Genomic DNA, 17,051 nt, shown 5'->3' on the forward strand with positions numbered 1-17,051 from the left:
AATAGATTAGAGCAGGAAAAAGATGCACTAGCTGAAAAGAATAATACAATTACACTGAGCCATGCTGTAGATTGCCATTTGAAATATATGCAGAAAGAATTAACCCATAAAACAAAACATGGACTGGTTGACTCGTAGTTTATGGACCAACAAATAGTTTAATACTTTGCAGAAATAAGGAACAGCAAGTGCAAAAGGCACAGAGTAGGAATTTTGGCTGTGGTGTTCTTATGCTAATATCCTAGATGTCACATTTTTGGTGTTTCTATTCCCCTGTGACCCTTTAATTCATTTGAAATACACATGCATTTTGACTGCTAGCTAAACTTTGCAGTAGAAATCTATAACTTCGGTAGTTGTTTTCAACCCAGCTTTCCAAAACAGTGATTTACTGTAATGATGCTTTTTAAAATTATTATTCATTTGACCCCACCCCAAAAACTAATTGGATCATTAGAGAACAAAAAAAGAATATAGGTTTTATTGATCTATGTAGCCCTGCTCTTCCTCTCATTGTTGTACTCTCCACATGCCAAAGAGATTAAAAAACAAACAAAGAAAACTAAACTTTTGACCCAATTGAATTAGTGCTCAATGGCTTGTGTATTGCATTATTTAATTATCCAAACCATTTTTATTTTTTTAGGCTTTGTAGAGGTGCTGGAGAATGGTAGTTATAAGTCACAGATTGTACACAGTAGATTGTACATAGGGTGTGAAGCCCAACACTATCGCAGGGTACCAGGCGAGGGGAGGTATTTGCCAGCGCTGCCAGTCTGTTGGGATAATCGTACAATTCTGTAACAGGCTTGTGGGAGCCTTGTCAATTCCAGTTTCAACAGAACAGACACTTTTATATTGTAAATCAGCATATTTACACGTTCTGCATTATGCAAATTTAAGTTAACTTGAAAAAGAAATTAAAACAAAAAAATAGTATAGCTACTTGTGTCCCCCAAATCAAAATGCCTGTTGCAAGTGTAAATTACCACCCACAGCGCACACACAATCCCACAATTTGAGACTAAAACTAGGGTCTGTCCTTTTATACAGTTCTGTCCAGTGGTGGGTTTAAACAGTCATAACCCCCAATAATAAAATAACACGGTCACATTTCTGATCATTTAAATATTGCAAAAACATAAATACGATTCGTTTTGAGATGCATAATTAATACTGGTCAGTGTGTACTAATGCTTTTTGTGTTTTTTTGTTTTTGTTGTCCTAGTTTTATTCTGTCCAATTCACAATGGTCCGTTGATTTCACAACATTTTCACATCCCTTTACCCTAATATAAACTCCTCGAGTTCCAGCTGCAAATACAGGAGAAATATTAGCAGTTTTTGTGTGTGTTCTTACGCTGCACAAAATGTAGTTATTGTATTCTGGCTATGATATAATTCAGATTTCATTCTAGGATCTGAAGTTAAATTAATTTAGAAAATTGGCAAACAAAAATACAGCTTGCCGCTTTATATAAAACACGTAGGCAATAGGTTACACAAATATGAAACCTATGCTGAAATAGTTGTCTTGTGTAACCTGAATTTAACACAAGTTCATCGATGGCAACTGCAGTAGATCGGCTATTCATGTTTAATAATGACTACTTTGGTTTTCTAATGTATGTGTCAAAAACAGACTTAGGGCTAGACCATATCCAGACATTGACCTACCCATGAATCGCAAAGTACCAATCTGTGCCCTATCACAATTCCATGTACTGTTAGAGGTCACTTTATACTATTTTAAAATCAAAATGCAATGGGGTACAACTTTGTAATTTGTAAATCATGGGTGAGTCAAAGCTTCATATTGGTTTAGCCCTTAACCTATATATATGTCCTTCTGCCTAAACTTTTGTATGATGTTTTATTTATTTTTATTTAAGTTATAAAATACTTCACCTTTATGAATAGGTGAAGGAAGCTGGAGCTCAAATCAAAATGCAATGAAAAATAGGCCCATAGAGACAGTATAATAAGCTTGTTATGTACATATGTGGTTATTACATCTATAATAGCTATAATAATGAACCCGGATCCTGCTTCAGAGCAGTTTGTTGTACAGTATCCGTTGCTTTAATCTACTTGCGCTAATCCAACTGTTGCAAATCTTTTTATTGTATTACAGTCAACGAATAGGGATGAACTTAACAGAACTGAATTTCACAGACCTTTTAAGAGTGAACTGGACAGGAAAGTGCTTTTTGGTTTTGTATGTTACCATGTTTAATAAATCAGAAGTATTTATGCTGTGGATCTTGAAGAGAAGCAAAAAGTTGAGCCCCTGCAGTTTTGTATTGCAGTAATACAAGGACAGACTGAAAGTAAGTGTTTCTACTTAGCTATTGAGAGTTTGTTGTTTAAAGATGTTAAAATAAAAAGCAAGAAAGCACAGTCAGACACTTGCAGAAATATGTTGTGCTATTAAGTCTTCAAGACAAATGTGTGATGCCTCTTCTTATCAGGGATTTTGAAATGGAAATTTGGGCTCAGGCTTCATAGCAATTAACACAGAAAAAGGCCTTGTTTATATAGTGATGCGTTTACGTCTCTTGTGGACATTACCCAGTCAGCAACTGATCGAAAACCTTTTTTCAAATAAGGTATGAAAAAAGTGTTTTTATGATACCGTTCCTGGTAGAACAATTTGTTTTCTGCATATAAATGCTGGCCTATTCACAATATTAAATATTTTAGATACTATTAAGTGACACTGGGGTTTCCAATGTCATTTTCATGACCTGAGACCGACTGGTGATGGGCCACTGATTTATCATGGATTTTTAACCCTGAAAAGAAAATTAATATGATGGGCCATAGCAATATAGTTAAAAGCTGGTCATATTGACTTACAGTAGCTTATAATGAATGCTCTGTGTGGCCTTGTGTTTTGATATGGTGAAACTGAAACATAACTTTAGTCTTTCTGGCTTGAAACGTTGCTTTTCTAGATGATAAACTGCAAGAAGTGATAACATGGGCTGATCTAGGTTTCATCCTACTTTTCTAGATATTGAATAGAAATGCATCACAGACATAATGTATAGGCCTACAGGATATGGTACTGAAACGAAAACCATCGAATTTAAATTGTGATTTGTAATTTTTATTTTGCAAATGCTTAAATTTGAATTTGGGTGCGAAATTCCTGATAAATCTGACAATTCCTTCTTCAAGTGCATGTCTTTCATAAATGCTTGTTTTTCCAGAGCCTTCCACCTCTAAAGTGAACAGTTCTCTGTAATCCTGTTTTTAACTGAAGCCCTTTAATGCTGTCGTCTTTCTCTCAGGGGAATTTGACAAACTTTCTGATTATTCTGAACCATCTGTTGCAGGGAGGAAGTTTGATTTAGGAAGAAATTACAATTAATTTGGTTGTATGTCGTGCTTTGTATTGGAGTTTTTTCTGAAGTTAATAATCTAATATCAATATTTTATTTTACAGGCTTAACCTGTGAGTTTAGTTTTGATCTAAAAAGCTGCCCACTTCTTACAGGTGGGTGTACACGGCATTAGGATAGAATTTTTCAATGAAAAAGGATCAAAGCGCACCGCCACCTACCTTCCAGAGGTTGCAAAGGAGCAAGGTCAGTGGTTTTCATTTCCAGCATCTGTGCCTACCGAAAAATACACGCACAGTAAACGATTGTGTTCTTGGAATGTTAACACTTTACATTTTAAATGTGCATGTGGTCTCCAACATCGAATTTGTAGCATATATAAAATGCAAATTAAAAATATAGAGAGAAGAAAGGAGATTTGTTTACTAACCATTTATCTTGTGTGTTGAGTTTCTGCCAGTAATCACAATGGAATTAAAGCACAGTTTAATCATTTATACTCCATATACAATCTTAACCAAATAATAAGTGGTACAATAAACACTGCATATTTATATAGAATTGTTTGCACCTGTTTAATAAGATATGCTTTCAAAATATCATTGTATAGTGTCTGAAATAAATTACAATTATAGCTCGGTAACACTCCACTTCACAATTCATTAGGTGAGAATATTCAGATAAATACCATTTTAAAATTCTATGGCATTTAATATCAGAAATTGGACTTAGTTCTTTAATTTTTGCCACTCAAACTATAATATCTGATCTTCAGTAGAAGCTTTTTTCCAGCTGTGAAATTTCTGAAGCATGAAATAAAGCTCCTTCAGGTTCAGAGTAAACACTTTAGAAATAAAGGCCCAGTTTTCAGATGCTCTCACAGGAGGCTGTCGTGCATATTACTTTGTTTTCTACTCAACTGTTTTGAGATTTGCACTGTGGCTTATTTTCACAATGAGAAACTTATATATATAGTTCCTTCTGTTTAAAACCATGTTTGTTATAAGTCTGTGAAGGAACTATACCATTTGACTAGTGTCATATGTTTAATTTCTTTCACCATCATTTCCTACATTTAGTTACACAATTCCCCCCATTTCAAATGTTTCACCTTCTAAGCAGTTTCACATCAATACTTTTTTTTCTCTCCTTGGGTTCTTCCAATTTAAATTGACCATTTCCTCCTTCAACTCTGAATGACTTTTGTGTTAATAGTTCAATGTTGTGTACCATCCTGGTGGGCACATAGTGGCCTTGCTTTAGGAGTCATACCTTCTTTATAATAATGTGTCAAGTTAACTGCACATCTTGCTGAATTTCTTCTGATTCTCAATTTGAAAAATGCCTGTAAATACCATTTTCCTCCATAGGCCATTCGCAAATTATAATTCCCTTTAACTGATTTCCCCGTTATCATAGTTATCCTCCATATAACTATGCCCTCCCCAAGATTAGTGTGGCTGATTTGTGGAGCCGGTTGATTTACAAAATTAAAATATACATTACAAAACAACTTTTGTCCTGGGTGTACAGTGCTGTTCGGAGAAGCTAGCTTGTAGTACCAGGCTGGGCTCACAGTGCTGCTGAGTTCAGAAAATAAACTCTTTGAAATAAATGAGGAGCAAAGGACTGCTGGTTCTCCAGTCCCACATCATATTCCCACATCAGTCTCCCATCACGGCTTGTTCCAGCATCAGGTTTTTAATAAGGCTAAAGAGAAATCCCAATAGAAATCTATATTAAAACAATACTGAATTATATTTCTAGGGAATACAGGAGCATCTGTTAGTTATATATATAATTGTGAATTAGTTGCAGCAGGTACTGAGCATATACTAAGCTAAGAATTAATGCTTTTTGGTTATAATGATGTGTAATTAGAGAGGATGCTACATCTTTTTACAGCTTTTAATCATTTCTTGTTTCTTTTGTTTGTTTTTAGGATGGGACCACATTCAGACCATAGATTCCTTATTACGAAAGGGAGGTTACAAAGCTCCCATCACTAATGACTTCAGGAAGACCATTAAATTGACCAGGTAAGAGCTATGCATATTCATGAATACATGTGGAGAGCTGGATGTCTCAAGTATGCTGTGCTCTCATTGTTTTTGTTCATATTTAATTATATATTCACTGAAGCTGTACAGCAGTGCTGTAAAGCCCAAATTGATTTAATTATCATTTGTTTTTCACCATTTGCATTAATAAGCTGTTCTTGCCATTATTCTGGCTAACTCTTTAATTCAAAACCATCTCGATGCATTCTCTTAATTATTGGAAGAATTTTAAGTACCAAAAAAATGTTACATTTAAAACTATTAAAAACTGTATTTTATTTTCATATTGAGCAGTTTTGAGAATTTTCAACTAGTATTGGCACCCTTAAGTTAATGAATTCATTAAACTTTATCATTGATAAATCTATATCGGCAAGTATATGCAGTTTGTAAGCCCAAATCTCCTCTAGCTAAATACCAAACTATCAAAGAAATAGTTCTTGTAGCTTTGGACACTGGTTGCATGTTGTCATATCACAAATGTAATCATTTATAATAATGTATAATTTCACAGCAGATTTCACAGCCCATTACAAACTGCTAAAACATTCACACCTCTCCTGTGCATTCACGGTTTAGTTCCTGTATCCGTCTCACCAGGGTACAGTATAGAATTAAATCCACTGGATTCTAAACGCTGCTGTGCTTTTACACTGTGCGCGTGTCCGTGTGCGCGTACAGTCCGTGTACAGACACGCAATGTTTAGAGTGGCATTTTTTATTTTTATTTTTTAAACTACAATTACACATCTAGAACTTGTGGTACCAGATTGTACCACAAATGACTTATAAAAATAAGTGTGTGTGGTTTTATATAATATAAATATTTTTAAGCAATTTAATTCCAGGCTAGAAGGCAACAAAAGGTTAACAGAGATTAATTATTAGAACGCACTATGCAAAAAATACTATTGTGTGCTGTATAGCAGTAAACTGGTCTAAAACCTGGTAGTTCTTGTGTGTTAAAACACTGCACCCTCACTGCAAGACCTTCAATACCAATCTATCTAGACTACAATTTCTAAAGCTCAAACTGGGCGAAAACACCCAGTGCACTGGCTATATGAAGTGATTCAGGCTTTTGATGTAATAAACCCAGGGAGGAAGCAAACCAGATTCCTGGAGTTCACAATCCAGTCAATTTAATTAATATTACAGTGGGTAATCACTAATCAAATGATCTACGAGCTCTGCCCATCAGACAGCTGAGCGGCAGCTGAGTCTGGCTCCGTTGTTGATTCATATAATCGATACTGTGCTTTCCTCTCCGTGGCTCTTTCTCTCAGTAGGCTAATGTGTCTCCGGACTCACAGATACAATTTAAAGGGGATCTAGGTACACACACCCCCTTCAATTATCCCCGTTCGGGACAGAGTTCCTATTGCACATAAAATTTAAGTTGTTAAGAATAAAAATAAAAGGGGGATTTGTTTCCCCCTCCTCTCGAGGGGCTGGTCAGTGCTCTTGATTAAGGCTTATTCGTTAAAATGAAACTTTCCAGGCATCCATGTTCAGCAGAAAATGGAGCTCTGTTTGCCCACGATGTCCCCCTTTACTGGTCACGTCCAATAAGGGCTCTTTAAGTCTAAATTTGTATTATATTACTGTCAGACTTTCAAGGAGAAGTCGAGACATTGTGTTGAAGACCAATTTTAAAAAACTATTTTTTTTTTTCTTCGGTGTGCTTTGTTTTAACAAGCAGTGCAGACAGAAAATGTGTACTTTTTTCCCTTCAAGGTGAATCCCTGAGAAGTTACTTTAGTACAGATGTGAAATTAACTGTAACCAAAGCAGGCAATGTACGAGGGAACTGCATTAACAGCTCCCAGGGTCCCTAGACCTACTCCTGGCTAAATGCACCAGAGCTTCAGACCTTGAAAAATCCTGCCCGTCTGCTTTTTTTTTTTTCCAGATCATACTGAAGGATACTGTCCAGTGAGGTGGTTTATTTAAAGAGGTTTTTTTGCTTTTTCATACTGGGAAATATGCAACAAATATCAAAGTATATCTGGTTGAGAGCAGTTTAATTGCTACATTATCCCCATACTCCTTTGCCCATCTTATAAAGTTAATATTTGCTCTTCTACTTTGCAGTTTAATGCAGTTTGTGAGATGGGCAGGGCTCTCCTGATCTGTGAACTACCTTAAGATGGGAAAGGTCTTTCATCTTTTGCAGCAAAGTGCATCTGCAGTGATTTCTGAAATCCTAAAAGAGGGCTTTGATTCTAATCTGAACCAACTGTTGACTTCAGGATGTAATTTTTAATTAAAACTCTAGCATCTTAGCCAGAGTTAGCACATACATACGCACAAGTTTCAATGATGAATAACCGTGATTATACCTTTTGGTTTTAGTCTTACTTAGATGATAATTATCAGTGGGGGGTGTTGTGCACCCTTCAAGCATTGATAAAGTAATGGTGGCGTGAGTTACAATACGTTTTAGAACGATCCACAGCAAAAGTAGAAGCAGCGAGGCATAAACTAAGCTGAAAAAAGGTGTCCGTTCACAGGATTGTGTTTGAGAATATTAGGTTCTTGCCCAGTCCTTGAGTTTGATGCTGATTGGGAAGCAGAGGTTAGTTTGTTGCAGCGAGAGTATGCGTCAATGGCCAAGGATGCTGTAAGCTGCACTTAAGTGTTGTATAACGGATTCAGTTTAGTAAATCCTTACACGCAGCACTCTCAATCTCGACATGGTCAGAGTAGTTTCACTTCAGGGAATTGCAGGGCTCTCAGTCATGTGGTTGCTTGACGCACAGCTGCTGAAGAGGTGAAAAACCACCATTTGCCTGATAGCTATGGAATGCATCAATACTTGTTTTATGATTGTGGCCAGCAAGAAAAAGTGGAAAATATACGTGCGTTTGTTGATTTTAATATAAGGATTTACATTTCCTCTAAATTCATGTCTTTCACTTTCTTCTCCCCGTTGCCGCAGGTATCGTAGCGAAAAGATGACGATGAGCTACGCGGAATACATCGCCCACCGCCAGCACCATCACTACCAGAACGGCATCGGGCACCCTCTCCCACCGTACAACCATTATTCCTGACACCGAGCCGCATGACCAGTCACTGGACCTCTCCGCGGACCTCTTCCCAGGAGAACCCGCCCCTTCCTGGTCTAGTTATCTCTACTACTGTACCATTTTATGATGATAGTTTCCGTTGCCATGGCGTCAGTCTCCGGACCACGCCGTGGCAACGGACGCAACACCATTGTTTTGATTATGACGACAAAAACAATTCTATATGGAAAACCCATTTCTCCTTTTTTTAAATTCTTATAAGTTACTGAGTTTTTGCAGCATATATAACCCCTTTATTTCATTATTTTTTAAATAAACAAAGATTTTTTGTTTATTTGTTTAATTGAGAAAAAAAAAAAAATCCTAATCAGATTATCGTGTCTGTGGATGGAAGGTTGAAGTTGAATTTATGATGGGTTACTTTGTGTAGCTTTTTCTTTTAGTTTTGTTTGTTTGCTTTTAGTTTGTGTTTGCCATTCTTAGTAGTGCGAATTATATTGGGAAGGTATTTTCATTTTTTCTTTAAATCTCCTACTGGACAGAAGTTTACCCATATTGATTCCATTATGTACAATGTTAGCAAAAGACAGGTCAAGGTTTTTTTTTATATATATATATATATATACACATTTTCGTGTTTGCAATTTAGAGCTATTGATTTCATAAAGAGTGCACTGTTGTAGAACTAGATAAGTGAGCAGATGATACTCAGTGTAGGTTGTTATGAGCAGAACCAATTGTATCACTTTTGAATAGGCCTGGGGTAAATTTAGTCTAAATTCCTTGTCTACAGACGAGGGGTTGCTTTTCTCTGTGAAATTGGAAGTAAATTGCAAATGAAAGTGTGAACTTTTGGGAAAGGAACTAAATTAGGTATTGGATGCCACCAAAATATTGCTAATTTCTGTATTAATTGTAAAATACTCTACCCTAGGCTTAAATTACAGTTTCTGTATTAATTTAGAAAAATGAAAAATTGTCAACTCAAACAGTTTTTTTTTTTTTTTAACTCTAAATAAAAGTTTACAAATCCTTGAAGTTCCTTTTCCAAGAAAAATCGATTTGTTCACAAGTTATTGTATTCTCAGTTGTACTGAAAACAAAAGTCCTGTCTGCAGATGAGACTTGTGGAAGGACATAAATTAATCGCCGAAAACCATTTTGTAAAGCAGTGTTTTTTTCAGAACACGCTGTTACAAATGGATAATTCATTAATTCTGACACTGCTGAAGAGAAGCAGAAAGTGCTAGTGGTTCAGCAGTCAGTGCAAAGGAAAGGCTTCTGTCATGTGTTTATTGTGAAAGATTGTGTCATCTCCGTCTCTTGTGACAGGCGTTCATTTACTCGTTCAGCAGTGCAGTTAGCAGGAATGGAAACGAACGTGAGACTTGACTATTAAAAACGTACAAGTTTAAATCTTCTAAAAGCCATATTCTCTTGTAATGCATGCTTCTTTAACTGAGGGTGACCGTGTGGTTTTAAAAGATTCAAGGCTGAGGCTTATTTTACATCATGATGTTTGTGTGTGTGTGTCCGTGTTTGTTTGTGTTTACTGGGATGCTGGCGTATCGGAGGCATTAAAGGAGTACCAAGATTTTTACCTCTTATGCCTTGCAGGTCGGGATTTCCTTTTAATCGTATTGGTATTCCACTGGTAATAGACTGCTGCTAAGGAATACTTTAAATATGTTGTTTGTTGGAGGGAGCTAAGATCAAATCCTGTTGCCCATCGTTAGCTTATACAAGGCATTTGTCAGGTTTGGGCTATAATCGTTTCTGCAGAACACCACGACAAGCTCTTAAGATCCTTTTTGTGTTTTGGTGTTGTGTAATGATTGCACTAACATCAACTCGACAGCCAGCATGTTTCTTTGCACGCTACAGGTTTTGTACAATGTGGTTTCTTGTGCTTTCAAAAAGAGAGACAGTGTCGCTTTGTGTTTTGTTTTTGGCATGCTAGCAATATAAGATACAGCTCTCCGGCCGTATGGGATCTAGGAATCGAGGTGCTTTTAACCGCTAGTGATGTTAGGAAATAGGCTGTGACAGGAAATAAATAGCATGGGGTGGATAAGGTGTCTTGAATAGACCTAAATTAATACTTAAGAGCAATAGATTGATTTAATATACTGAATTAAGGCTAAAGGATTCTTTTTGGGAACCATTTAATCACACTTGAATCATTTTTGTCTCGTGCCAGTTAGAGTAGAAAACCATTTTGTGTAATGAATGTTAGATTAACCAAAATCTTTTTTTTTCTTTTGTTTCATTCATCAAAGTAAAATTGTTCTACCAATGCATTTACCTCATGTATCATTATCTGTGTGATATTGTTTGAGGGTTTCAAATCAAGTTAAGTTGTTGATGCCTTTTGTAATGACAAAATAAGATAAATCATGCCTTCAATTGTCATTTTAAGACTGCTTATACACCCCTTGCTTCGAGAACAACTTTTTAAACTGTTAAGGGCTTTTGGTATTCCATCCACAGCAATCCTACAGCTCCCCAAAACAATGAAAATGACCCATGTTTCAGTTGTGTTGCCTTAATGTATGATTTTAATAACATAGGACCAGTCAAAATACTGCCTTGATGCTCTTGTTTTGAAATGAGTAGGTCATTCTCCATTTAAATGCATAAACTACATAAAACCTCAAATCGATCAGATCTGTTTGAAATCTGATTTCTGTTTTTCTTTTTTCTTTTAAGACAAAAATGAAGGTTCAAGAGCACCCAGGCACACATTTTCTGGCCCATTTTGAAAAAGAGCACAAACTGAATATATTTTCTGCTGCAAAACCAAGTCTACCACATTTATAAAAATGTTGTTATATATATGATATATGATATAGTATTATATATAATATGAAGTATAACAGACATTTAAACCTATTGTTTTGCCTCGGCATTCTCATCCTACTGCTAGAGATTCTAATAGAAATTTAAAAAAATTATGGTGCTAATGGACCTCATGTTGGGGGGGTCACATGACTGGTCATGCGGACTCATTTAATCATATCAAAATATAATCCTTGATATATGCAGATCTGTTTTACAGGTGTTTCTTACCAGTGTAACGATGAAATATAATCCTGCAGGTTTGAAAGGACAAGGACAGCAAATCTTCCCCCTCATGGCTTGGGGGAAATGGCATAGCTTTTAATGGTCTCTTGTAGATAGTGGCATCAAAGAGCACATTCATTCCTGGACTGGAGGGTCACCAGACTGGCCTAACTGACATAGCTACCAATCTCCCAAAACACCACCATCTAGAAGCTCCTCTTGTATAACTTGCTGGAGCTATTGTGCGTTTTCTCAGAGAATCTGTCAAATTCCTAAAATACCACAATCTATACAAGCCTACTCTAGATCTTATTGAGAAGTCTGCATTTCCACTTCCAGTTCTTCTTTAGACTGGCTCTAATACACACCTGGTATCAACACAATTAATGAACCAGTGTGTGCACTGATGTGTACAAACAACAATGGATGCAACAGTATCTATACTGTGATGCCTCCAATGCAGTTCTCAAGGGCTTTTGTGAATTTTTGAAGCAAACTAAAATACAGCTACCTTGAGCTAAATGGATTTATGTAAAGCCAATCTGTCATTTGTATATATTATACATCTTGTTTTTAAAAGATATCTAGCAGTGACCGTCACATTTCCCTCATAACCTTTTATTCATTTCAGAAAGATCTCAAGCCAGCTGCATTTTATTTTAGTTTCTGAAGAGCTCCCAGGCATAGTGCTGCGCTGGTGGTTGACGTTGAAGAGGCCTCAGTCCCAGTAAAGTGAAGTTGGGTGCAGCCTGACTGCAGATGGGGAAAATTAATAGCATTCATTAAGACCATTGCCTTCCTCCACGGATGGACAATAAATTCAGCAGTTGGTATCGCTGCAACTTTAATAGCCTTCTCCACTGCAGCTCGCTCGAGTATATACTGCACCCTTGGTGGTATAGAAAACCCTGATGGCCCATAAACCTCTCTTCCAAACATGTATGCTTAAATCGAAACGCTTCTCAAACTTTACAGATGGCAAAACATTGAGAGGGTTATTTATATCAACACAGCATGAGGCATCGATGCTGGTAAGTTAGATTGCTGGCTACAAGATTTTCCTCACCTTGACTAATAGTATTCTTCAGAGATCTCCTAAATTCTGCTATATGAAATAATCAAAATATATATACATATGCTATCCCTTGTCTGTAATTCCAAAGCTGGCATTGAAAGGAAGAGAAGGAAAAGTTACATATATATATATATCCCTTTAACTTTGCCAAATGTGAATTAAATTCAATTTATTTGTGCACGTTGTGCATGAGTTTGTCTACATAGAGACTGCATAGGTTGTTATTGTGATAGTAGTCAAACTCTTCTCTGCCAGTCTGGTGGGCTTTTTGCTTTTTCAGCTGCGCTCATTTAAATCTGACGCTCCCCTGAGAGATGTGCGGTGAAACATCGCTGCTCATTAGTTCCACCCCTCCTCCTCATCCAGGAATAAATGTGTTTTGCCCTAAGCACACTGACTTCTCGATTCCGTTTCCAAACCTGTCAAATTGTATGATAAGCAAACAGATTCCTGTACATCCAATAAATCTGTAATGTTATTCTGTGTTGTATAAGAGATTGATCTTTTTCATGTTAATTTCTAAAACTGTTCAGGTGGGCTCCATTGTTCAGTTTTTGGTCTCGTCACATCTGTCTAGAGAACTGATTCGGCTCTGCTGCTGGCTTCCAAAACCCCAGTCCAGTGTTAGCCAGTTGTAGTTTATTAATGGCTTCTAAAGTTCCTCCAAAATGAAATTTCCTTTGGGGATGTGAGGTTTATTTAAAAGCTAGACACCATGCAAAGCATATGGAGAAGACTGCAGAAGGACCCAAAACAGTATTCAAGTAGGAAACGGCAAACCAAAATAAACAAGGAGAGAGACCTTTTTTTTTTTTTTTTTTTTTTGGAAGGTGTATAAAAAGATTGAAATCTCATTTTGTTTGTGGGATATGCCATAAGAAAGAACAGATGCTGCTGAAATATAGTACTGTCAGTCAAAGTTGTGGGGAGAGGAGACATTTTTGGTTTGTTAGTTCCTGCTGCAGAGCTTGCTCCATTCTGGGTGTCTGCATATGTTCATTTGATACTTGAAGGATCGCTTGGGGAAAAGCAACATTGTGATCCAGTACAGATTGCACTTTGTGAGCACTGGTTTACGAGCATGGTCTCCAGCTTCATTATGGTATTGTGCTGGAGCAGCCTACAATTCTGTGGGTGTTTGAAGATGTACTAACTTTGCATTAGAACCTTATGATATACATATATATTAATTGGCTGAATTATTGTATTGTAATACTGTTGTCTATTGACATGGTGTTGTGAAGAAGAAAAAAGGTTGTAAAGCTATTGGGTAATTGGGCTTTATCATATCAAAAAATAATCTGATCAACATGCAGAAAAAAATAATCAAGATCAGCAAGACGTTTACAACTTTTAGTTTGCTTTAATCTCATCGCACAACACCAGTGTCATGTGTAATTTCCTACCAAAACATTATTACTGATGCAATGTGGGTAAACTGTACAAGACATGTATGTACCATTTGTACTTGTATATATATGTGTGTGTGTGTGTGTGCGTGTGTGTATATGTATTTGTATAGATGTACACACGTGTGTATGTGTGTAGATATTTACATACACATACATAAATATACATGTATAGAGAGACGCACTGTGTCTGTGGTTCTAAACAATGCATACAAGGTTTTTTTATTCTTCTGATGTTGTTTGGAGCATGTAGGCTTACATGACCTGTGTGTGTTAGACCGAACCAAAGATGCCTCCAGCCATGCCCAAATGCTGCTCTTTCAGGCCTGCCTTCCTGTCCTTCCAAAAACACCCTGCAGGATAAATGTTAATTTGTTTTATTTGTTGGTTTCATTTTTTTGTTTTTAAAGCTATTTTTTTGTACGATTTCTAACTGTTTTTGCTAGCAACCTTAATTCTATGGTTTTCCATTTTGACGTCTCGAAACCTTGTATGGGATCGGACAGTGAAAAACTGGTTGCATTAACGTTTTGTTTTTCTTTTTTTTTTTTTTTTTTTAAGAAAACCCCATAGCGTGCCTCTTAGATTTTATGGGTTTCTTAATGTGTTTTTTCCTAAAGACCAGCAGTGATACTTTATATAAGAAGATGCGTTTATCCTTATTTTTATCGTTGTTTAAGAAGAAGAAGAGAAAACATAAGCCTCTTTCTTTACTCTGGACCCAGTAGCTGCACTGGTATACAATCGCACTGATAGTTATAAGAAAATAAATACATAAATAAATGAATACATAAGAACTACAATAAACTTGTGTTTGGAACTTTTTGTAAAAAAAATTAAAAAAAAATACCATAAAAAAAGGAAAAGAAGAAAAGACGAGAAAAAATAAATGACTGTTTTTGTATATCGAAGTTGATTCTTTTCAAAATATTTTGGATCTAGTTTCTAAATTATTTTAGTGGTTTTATATGTTCTACAATTAAAACAAAATAAGTTGGAATGTGTCACCAGCATATGGAGTCTCCTCTGACACTGCGGTGATGTCAAGTGCTTTGGGGCTGCCTGGTGTAGCTTCTATGGCCCTGCTTATTTTATTATATATTTTTTTTTAGTAATTTGAAAACTTTAATGGAAAACAAGTAGATCTGGAATAAAAAGCCCTTCCTTTAGAACTAGATCCTCCTTCCTTCCACATTTAATTGCTGTTAGTGTGACAAACTCGAAATGGGCATTTAATATGATAGTATGGCTCCAAAAAAAAAAAAGGAAAAAAAAAATTGGGGGAAAATGTAAAAAAAAAAATATTTAAAAAAAAATATATATAAAAAATCCTCTATATAGATGGGTTATCAGTGGGTATGTGAGATATGGCTGTGGCAATGATATTGTAGTTTTAAACACTATTGTTATTACCTTTTAAAATCATTTATCCAATAAAAAAAATAAAAAAATAAATAAAACTCAGAAGAGACAAAACTGTTGTCTGGCTTTGTTTTTGTTTGTTGTTGTTAATGAATTTCTTGTCCGATGCTTAGCGACTGGTATTACAGAAGTGCAGTAATACAAATCAATATGAAATTAAATGTAAGCATTTTATTTTACTCTTGTCACACGACTTGTTTCTATTTGCATTTAAGAACCTTGTAAATTGTCATCACTTTTATGATGAGCATTGTTAGAGTACAGTAATTTGAAACCCCATCCTTTTCGAAAAGCCTTAGACGTACATCTGAATGAGCGAGCTTTTGACAGGTTATTTAACAATCGGTTGATTTCTGTGAGGTTTGCCCTCCATTAGACAGATGGTGCCGTCAGTATGCACTTGTAGTGCAGTTTCCATTGCGGTGAGAGACATTGGTCTCCATGGTTTTACACGGGCAGATGTTGCCATCGTTGCCTTGGTACTGTTCATATTAAGGCCTTGGCCGTACAACGCCATGAGAGTTTGCTCTGCACTGTTTTCCAAAGATCACAATTTGAAATAATGGTCCCGATGCCCTTCACAAAAAGCAGCTTCTGTATCGCACACAGCCTCTGATACAATCCATTACATGTGGATGGAGAGTTGTCGCATTTAGTAAGCTAGTGTGTGCATACACCCATATAGTATATGTAGTTGCCCATCTTTTTCTCTTTGGCACAAAGGGGCACAAGCCTAGCTTTTACGTGTGCAGGATTACAATCCATTTTGAAGCTTATTTTTTTACATAGAATGCTTTGCAAGAAAAGAAAAATCAAACATCTGAAGCTACTGGTTAAGTGCTTAACTGAAATGTAAATAGTTAAATTGTTAAACCCATGCAAACACATGGGCCACATTTTTTGTTATCAGGCAAACATTTCCAAAACATTTTAAAGTGCAATATATACAATGCATTCAAAAAACAATAACCACACCTAGTACGAATGAGTGAACGAGCACAAACACAGTCACTCGAGCCCCCGGTGGGTGCCAGTGCTGGGGTAGGTATAGGAGCAGGAGCGGTTAAAAGTGCTAAACCTACATAGCTAATCAGGAGCATGAGGGAGCAGAGATTAATTAATGTGCACAAGAGCCAGAGTGCTGAGCTGTCCAGGATATAGGGCTGCCGTGTCACAGGTTCAGTCTGATGCATTGAACATGTCTCAAGCAGAGTCCAGGCCCCGATTTGTCATGTTTAATAGGCATCTCCCATCTTTAGCTCAGGCTCGTGATCATTTTGTTTAACTATAAAATAATTGGAGACCTTAGTTTCCATCAACAACCCCCCTGGTAGACCCCTAGTACATACCTCAGAGTTCATTATACTCCATGATACACACATCTATATAATGTTGTTCAAAGATGCCAAGCTTGGAACAAATTAAAACCCCACATGAAGTAGGCCGAGCTGGAAGCTTGTGTGTGGATGGAGGAAGGTGGGTTAGAGGCCATATATAAACTTCCAGGATTAAATGTCCAAGGTTTCCTTTTAGCAAACGATGTAATGTTCGAATGCTGCCTGCAAAACAATAGTGCCCATGCAGTTTGTGTTTTTTTTATGTAAGGTTTGCAACTATGTGTGGTTCCACTCTTGCTATAAGCA

General features: G+C 36.5%; 1 protein-coding gene across 1 annotated transcript in view; it reads left to right on the forward strand.

The window, feature by feature from the left end:
* The window catches only part of ammecr1 (AMMECR nuclear protein 1), a 59,417-nt gene extending 43,955 nt beyond the window's left edge, over nt 1-15,462 (forward strand). The window contains exons 4-6 of the mRNA XM_066714814.1: nt 3,503-3,593; nt 5,290-5,386; nt 8,349-15,462. Of these exons, the coding sequence (XP_066570911.1) occupies nt 3,503-3,593; nt 5,290-5,386; nt 8,349-8,463 (303 nt within the window). The 3' untranslated portion in view covers nt 8,464-15,462. The remainder of the gene's footprint in view (nt 1-3,502; nt 3,594-5,289; nt 5,387-8,348) is intronic.
* The last annotated feature ends 1,589 nt before the right edge of the window (nt 15,463-17,051 follow it).

This window comes from Amia ocellicauda, chromosome 10, assembly GCF_036373705.1.
Source record: "Amia ocellicauda isolate fAmiCal2 chromosome 10, fAmiCal2.hap1, whole genome shotgun sequence".
Lineage (NCBI taxonomy): Eukaryota > Metazoa > Chordata > Actinopteri > Amiiformes > Amiidae > Amia > Amia ocellicauda.